This window comes from Carassius gibelio, chromosome A16 (assembly GCF_023724105.1).
Source record: "Carassius gibelio isolate Cgi1373 ecotype wild population from Czech Republic chromosome A16, carGib1.2-hapl.c, whole genome shotgun sequence".
NCBI lineage: Eukaryota > Metazoa > Chordata > Actinopteri > Cypriniformes > Cyprinidae > Carassius > Carassius gibelio.
In genome coordinates, this window is record NC_068386.1 from 3,054,917 (window position 1) to 3,062,888 (window position 7,972).

Here is a 7,972-nt window from a genome sequence, read left to right on the forward strand (position 1 = left end):
CCCCTTTAAATTATTTCTAGGTTATAGTATTGTATGAATATTGCCCCACTAATATATACAGTGCAAATTGTTGTCTCCTTGGATAAAAGCAAAGTGAAAATAAAAATCAATAATAGACTGAACAGTTCCATGATATGTCTGTAACATTTACCACTCTCGTCTTTTAAGTCTAAAGGCACTAGTTACTGTATGTGTGTGACATTTATAAATAATTGTGAAAATTAATAGGCTATAGTTAAATTCATTAAATAAATTAGTAATATTAGTTTTATTACATACTAAATTGAATGATGTTTCTCTTCTTAGTCTTCTTTGTTGGGCTTGAGAAAGCCAACATATATTTAAACATTATTATTATTATTTATTATGAGAATAAAACTTTAATGTTTCACCAAATTCAGCTCAGATCTTTAGACTCGTCTGGCTCGCGTTGCTGTATAACTGGTCAGACTTACCTTCCCAAAAAATCCTAGTGACTTTTGTTATCTGAGCAATGAAGGCCTTACTTAATGTCCACTAGAGGGGGCGACAGGATTTCTGTTTCATTAGTTTAAAAGACAAATAAAAAAAAGGAATTTCATGTGTTCTGCCATGAATATGCCATATCTGTGTACAAGAATAAACTTCACACTTCAAGCTGTACAGCTACTTAAAACTTCCCTTTCTGGCTTTTTCAACCTACCTCCAAATCTATTTCAAGATATTGTTTATTCACACTGGTTTATGCATTTAATGTTTGTCCATCTGGAACTTTTATTTTTCATGAGCTGTATATTTTAAGATGTACTAGGTGTTGATAAATCACATGCAAAGAATGTGAAGAGCTAATGCCAGGGCTCTCAGTCCTGGCAGTCCTGCAGAGTTTAGCTACCCCAAATAAACACACCTAAGCTAAGTAAGGTCTTCAGGATCAGGAGCACTTTCCAAGTGCGTTGGAACTGAACTCTACAGAACATGGTTCTCCAGGTTCTCTTCAGGAGTTTTAAATCTATAAATGAATTTGTACAGTTGGGTGTCTGTATGCAGAGGTGTAAATGAGCCATTTTCCATTTCCATTGTTATTGCATTCTAAATAAGAAATGTATATTTTATTTATTAATTAATTTAATGTTGATTCTGGGAAAAAAATTCATTCATAAATGCAAATGTATGAAGATGAAACCTTATTTTTCTGGATTCAAGGGTAATTTAATTTCCAGAATTGGAATGTATGAAAATGAAAAAGGCCCAGACATTTGCAGGAATAAGAGACTTTGGTCTCTTAGAAGAGGAATTAATAAACCCCTTCTTAATTATTATATACTTTTAAATTTAAAATGTACTTACATGTACTTACAATGTAGAATGTTTTCTTTTATTATTATTATTATGTATTTATTTAACTGTTATATGCCTTGCTTGATACTCATTTAACTATTCATGCCATTGTAGGTGTATATTTTGTTTGTTTTGTTCTAGCTGTTCAAAAAAAAAAAAAAACCCTTACATCACCCTCAGCTAGAGGTGATGTTATTGGTTCGTGTCAAGCACTGGCACTTCCTGCAGGTATCACAAACCTCAAAACAAGCCAACCCATTCATTTCTTCTTTCGACGGAAACTCTCTTCTGTGTTTGTCTCTATATCGGACACCAAATTACAGATTTTTCTCTTTTAATCAGGTGAGGAACTGAATTAAGTTGTTTTTATTAGACAAAATTGTCAATGTTTCAACTTTATATTTTATTACAAGATAACAATTAACTTTTACTTGTGTAGTTTTTGCTTCTCACAAATGTTTGAACTGATTCTACAATAGTTTTATTAAAGAGCTTCTTGTTTGTAAAAGTAAATTAACTTTCTTTAATTATTCTCTTTAAGTAAAAAATGGCCAAAACAAATGGCCCATCGCTGTTTCGTCTGGGTATCATAATCACGTTGGCAGGTGTCATCTCTCTTGGAATTATGTTTTTCTGGTTCTCACCTTCAAAAAACTGTCCACTTCCAGTTTTTATACCAGATCGAAATTCAGAAATTAACTTTGCCAAGAGCAACAACTCAGTAACTGAAAATGCAGAGGAGAAACCTATAGTTCTGTTATGGGTTTGGCCTGAAAATGACAGGTTTGAGTTCGGTGACTGCATAAAGTTTTGCGATATTGATAATTGTCATCTGACGGATGATAGAGCTCTCTACAACGATGCAGATGATGTCATCGTTTTTCATAAAGCCATCAACTGGGATCTGTCCAACCTTCCTCCATCTCCTCGTCCTCCGTTCCAGAGGTGGATTTGGTTACATTTGGAATCTCCAACCAACACCAAAAGGATACCAGGTCTGGAAAACCTGTTCAATCTCACTCTCAGCTACAGACAGGATGCTGATATTCCTGTACGGATGCGCTTGATGACCAGGAAGAAACCTAATGAGGATTTTGTGATTCCTAAAAAGGACAAACTGGTGTGTTGGATTGTGAGTAACAATGATCCCTCAACTGGTGTCGACACAAGGAACGTTTTCTACAGAGAATTCAGGAAATACATACAAGTGACTTTGTTCGGAAAAGCCTATGCAAAGTTCCTGGATTATAATGATTACTATCCAACCATGGCAAGCTGCAAATTTTACCTTGCTTTTGAAAACTCCATTCACAAAGACTACATCACTGAGAAGATAAACGGGCCACTCGCTGTGGGAACCGTCCCTGTGGTGTTGGGTCCTCCGAGAAGAAACTATGAGAACTTTGTTCCTGCCGAGTCCTTCATTCATGTCAATGACTTCCCAGATGCAAAGTCACTAGCTGAATATCTGCTTCAGCTGGACAAGGATGAAGATGCATATCACAAGTACTTTAACTGGAGGAAACATCTCACTCCAAGTCCTCCCTTGATATTCCAGACACAAGAGTTTAATCTGGCTATATGCACTGCTTGTGACCATGTAGCACGACACAGGGAATATAAAGAAGCTCATGATCTCTATGAGTGGTACTTCAATTAAAGTTACCCCAGGTTTTCTTATACATTATCAGTTACAATGTTTATGAAATAGATTGTATTTTATATGATCTGTTAATTATGGTATTAGATTTTGTAACTGTTTTGGTAAATCATTGCTTATGAATTACTTAGTAATTAAGTGAAGATGCTTTTGTTTTAATTTATAGCCTACTCAAGCTCCCTTCCCATAAACAGTCACGGATAAAAAATTTAAATGCATGCAAAAGTATATTGCACAAGATTTACAAATAAAAGCAATGTTTTCAGAATAGCAAACAATGGTCACGGATTGAAAAATAATACAAGTAAATAAAATAAAAAATTATAACGCATTTTTTAAAATAATAAGCATGGATCAAAACTTTAAATACGTTTAAAATTATATTGCACAAAATTGAAATATTAATGCGAATACTGTCTGACTTGCGCACAAAATCATGTTTGCCTTGGTCTCTTTTTTCCTCCTCTCAAACATTTTCTGCTCATGTTTTAATTTTTGTTTGCTTATGCTAATTTGCCCTTCTGCTTTTGTTTGTTCTGCTTTTCCAAATATTGCGGTTAGAGTTCATGTAAATGAGGGCGGTTTTAAGCGACATCATTGGTCCATTAGTTCTAGATTGACAGCTCCGCTGCTGTTGTGGGCGTGTCGTCAGTTAAGAATGACGTGAATGATCAAAGTGAATCTTGTATTGGTGGATTACTTTAACTGATCGACGTAGGGAAATTTATTCTGAATTTAACCCACCCCCAATGTTGAAATTGTTGATAAGCTGTTAGTTGGAAGCCTGTGCGCACTGTGCGGCATAACATGCAAATTATATGCATATGGCTGCATTAGCTGTTAGATATGTAAGATAAATGTGTAAGAGTATGTGTACAGTTGTTTACTGAAAGCCGTGACTGAAATTTTTTTTATTTATATAGGCTATAGTTTTATGACAACAAACTCTTAGAAAAAAGGGATCATCGGGGTTCTATATAGAACCATAGGGTTCTTTACTCAACTCCAAAGAACCTTTTATGCTAAAAAGGTTCTATAATGACAAGAAAGAACCCTTTTGGCACAAAGGGTTCATATCCTAAATTTTGTGATCATTCACATGCATTCATAATTGCATTTGAATATACAGAATAATGCAGTGAAAGAACGCACTCAAAATGCACATGAGCACTAGTATGACTTCATAATGTAACTTTACATTAGCCTAGATGCGTGCACTTTTTAGGCACGATTTGTTTAGTTTTGGAACATAAATGATACTGTTAAGGCACATCATTAAAACAAAAAATACCAGTTCACATTTCACACCTAAACAAGCATGGAAACTTAATTAGAACTAGTTACTAAATTAGTTAAAAATGCCTATCCATATACAGCTATGATTTGCGAACCCAAAACTGACTCAAATGATTCACGAAACAGCTGCGAGCTCCCGAACTGATTCAAATGATTTGCGATCCCCAAACTGACTCAAATGATTCGCGATCCCGCTGCGAACTCCCGAACTGACTCAAATGATTCGCGATCCCGCTGAGAACTCCCGAACTGACTCAAATGATTTGCGATCTCGCTCCAACTCCCAAACTGAAGTCAGATGACTCAAATGATTCGCGATCCCGCTACGAACTCCCGAACTGCTTCAAATGATTCGCGAACTCCAAACTGATTCAAATGATTCGCGATCCCCAAATTGACTCAAATGGTTCGCGATCCCGCTGCGAACTCCTGAACTGATTCAAATGATTCGCGATCCCCAAATTGACTCAAATGATTCGCGATCCCGCTTTGAACTCCCGAACTGGCTCAAATGATTCGCGATCCCGCTCTGAACTCCCGAACTGATTCAAATGATTCGCGATCCCCAAATTGACTCAAATGATTCGTGAACCCGCTGCGAACTCCCGAACTGACTCAAATGATTCGCGATTCAATTCAATTCAATTCAAGTTTATTTGTATAGCGCTTTTTACAAAATAAATCGTTACAAAGCAACTTTACAGAAAATTATGTTTCTACAATATTTAGTAGTAGCTAGTAGTTTGTGCACATTTGACAGGATTTTAGAAAAAATAAAAATAATAACAATAATAATATAAGACGATCCCGCTCCGAACTCCCGAACTGACTCAAATGATTTGGAATCCCAATATACTTAATGCTATTAAAATGTGCACATCTAGAGAAATAAACAGCAGATTTTCATGTTAACAATTTTAACTTGAGAAAACGCTGCTTATACACAAATTTATTAATAAAGTAAATAAAACAAAAACATGAATGTTTTAATGCTACTGAATAAAAATAAACGATCTACTCGATAGTCTCCGCTCATCATGACAGGATGACACGCAAAACAAAAGCAGTGCTGCAAATAAATTAATAGATATGACCATGGAAAATATTTATTGCAAAATCATTGCTTTCTCGCTGTTTCATTTGTTATGCAATTCTTAATTTTTGTTTGCAAAAAGCTAATTTATTTTCCTCAATACTTTAAATAAAAAATTTTAAATTTGTTTTTATTGTTTTTGTATATTTTAAACAAGTTAAATATTTCTGATTTATTAAAATAAAAATTCACATACATGGATTTTTCTGGGCTAAGCACTGGATCTCCACTCACCCTAGAACCACCCCTGGTTCTTAGTTTGAAAGAGTTCTTATTTTTATATTTTCAGTTTTCTTTTTAAATTCAGTTTAGTTAATGTTTTAGCATTTTGGTGTGCTTTCTGTCACTTTTATTCTTTTTTTAATGTATTTCTTTTTTAACTTCATACTTCAAGCATATTTCCGTTAGTTGCCTTAAGGCAAATTTTCTAATTTTTGTTCAATTGAAGTTAAATATTTATATTTAATTTGAATTTCAATTAACAAAGATGATTTTGAAAGCATGTAGTTTTTGGATTAATTTGGATAATATATTTATTGATTCTGTATAAATATATACATTATTTTTGATTGATGATTCATTTATTTATTTCAAGTAAATAAAATCAGACTTGTTTTAGTTTATTTTCAATACACCATGAATAGAGAAAGTGCTCATTCTTATCATGCAAATACTATGTAACACTACGAGGAGAAATGGAACTCAGACATATAAGGACTCGGAGGGTGCACCAATTCCAGGGTGAGGTTAAAAGCACCCAAAAATATTAACACGGTGCCACCACTAACAAAAGCTTTGCCATTCCTTTGGCCATCCCACTCAAAACATTTCAGTTTTTGTCCCTTTTATTTCTTGACAAGAAATGCATTTATTTAGATGCGGAACCACCATATCTCTTTAGGCTATGACCACATCAAACAATATTTTTAGACTATTTGTCATTAACACTCAATTCCATGTCCCATCAGCTGTTTTACTGCGCTCACAGTGCACACTCTTCAACAGTACGCAGATATGTGGCGCACGCTCTATATCACTTCATCATAAATATCCTGCTAAAGAAACTTTGAACATAGGCTGCATACATCGTTCTGTCCTCTAAGCTAAGTCATGAAAACACCAAAAAGGCGATTAAAACTGCAAACTGCATGTATGCAGCACACAAGAACGTCTCTCAAATGCATGTACATAAATATAATATTCTGCAATTCGAGATTACCAGATAAAGCACAAGATGATATGTATTTTTTATGTGTAATTTAATGCACAAATAAGTGTGAGCTCAGGGCACTTATAGGCTACTAGAAAATATGCGAAAATTTAAAAAAATGTAATGCATCAAATAACTCATTTTATATTCTGGCATTTTTTACTGTTGACTTCAGACTTTTTTAAATTTGTATCAATAAACTTGCCTCATCCAGGAGTATGAGTATGTTGGAGAGCTAGCATTTGGGAGTTAATAGAAGCTGAATAAACAATAATGCTACAGTATAGTGTGCCCCTTTACTAAAATACCTGGAGGTGAGGAATAATACAAAAAAAAAAAAAAGTCATATTCACCCAGTATTACTTGATCTAATTTACAAATATCTCAATTACAGTTAAGTAGAAATTAATTGTACTCAGCTGTGTTTTTTTTGGGCACTAAAACAGTCCAGTACATTAGAATCAAACATATTTTTATATTGAAATAATGAAGATTTCTGTGCCACCCCAGACACCCCTATGAAAAACATCCTGGCTGTGTATTAAACATATTAAACACGTCTTTTTTGGCAAGAACCAGACATGGGTGTCATGTAGGATAAATATATATTTTTGTAATGGTACATAATTTGTATATAATGAGATTACAATTTAATAATAAGGTCAGACATTTCTAATTATATAATGTTTCCTTTCCACGATTATTCAAACAGCAAATTATATAGAGAGAGTGACATTATGTGCTGTAACACTGATCTATCACGAATTTAAGCACTAAGATTCAAGTTATTCTTTCGGCTGATTTTCCGTGCAACATGAGAAGATCTTAATTTAATGTCACATTCGACACTCTCTATTCATATTCACTTTGTTAGCAACAGACGTAATAGATTATATTTGTTTGTGCAGGGACATTTGTTGTCCAATTAAGTGGCATTTTTGCCCCAAGTCCCCATACGTGGCCAGGGGACGGATAAGCCCTCCCCAGCCTTACACATGCTTCGTCTATACTTCAATTCGGTGTTTCTCTATAGAGAGCACATAATAGGGAATAGGGAACACATATTCACTATTAATTAATACAATTCTTCCTCAATAAACTCCTAATTTGCTGCTTATTTGGTTAGTAAGATAGTAAGGTTTAGGGATGAGGTAAGGGTTAAGGGATCTCAAATATGGTCATGCAGAATGAGACATTAATATGTGTTTTAGAAGGACTAATAAATAGATAAAATGCTAGTAATATGCATGCTAATAAGCAACCAGTTAATAGTGAGAACTGGTCCTTAAAATAAAGTGTGACCATATTCTTTTAGCTCCCCCTAGAGGATGGGAAAGGAAAGTGGTTCCTACACGTCAAAGACCAAGAAAGTTTAATTTTAACAATCTGCCTACAC

The 7,972-nt window shown here is 34.3% G+C and overlaps 1 protein-coding gene across 1 annotated transcript; it reads left to right on the top strand.

Moving 5' to 3' along the window:
* Positions 1–1,864: 1,864 nt before the first annotated feature.
* On the top strand, positions 1,865–3,908 carry LOC128031074 (4-galactosyl-N-acetylglucosaminide 3-alpha-L-fucosyltransferase 9-like). Its single transcript, XM_052619291.1, has one exon. It carries the CDS (start codon positions 1,865–1,867, stop codon positions 2,975–2,977), a length of 1,113 nt encoding a protein of 370 aa, XP_052475251.1. The 3' UTR covers positions 2,978–3,908.
* Positions 3,909–7,972: the final 4,064 nt, after the last annotated feature.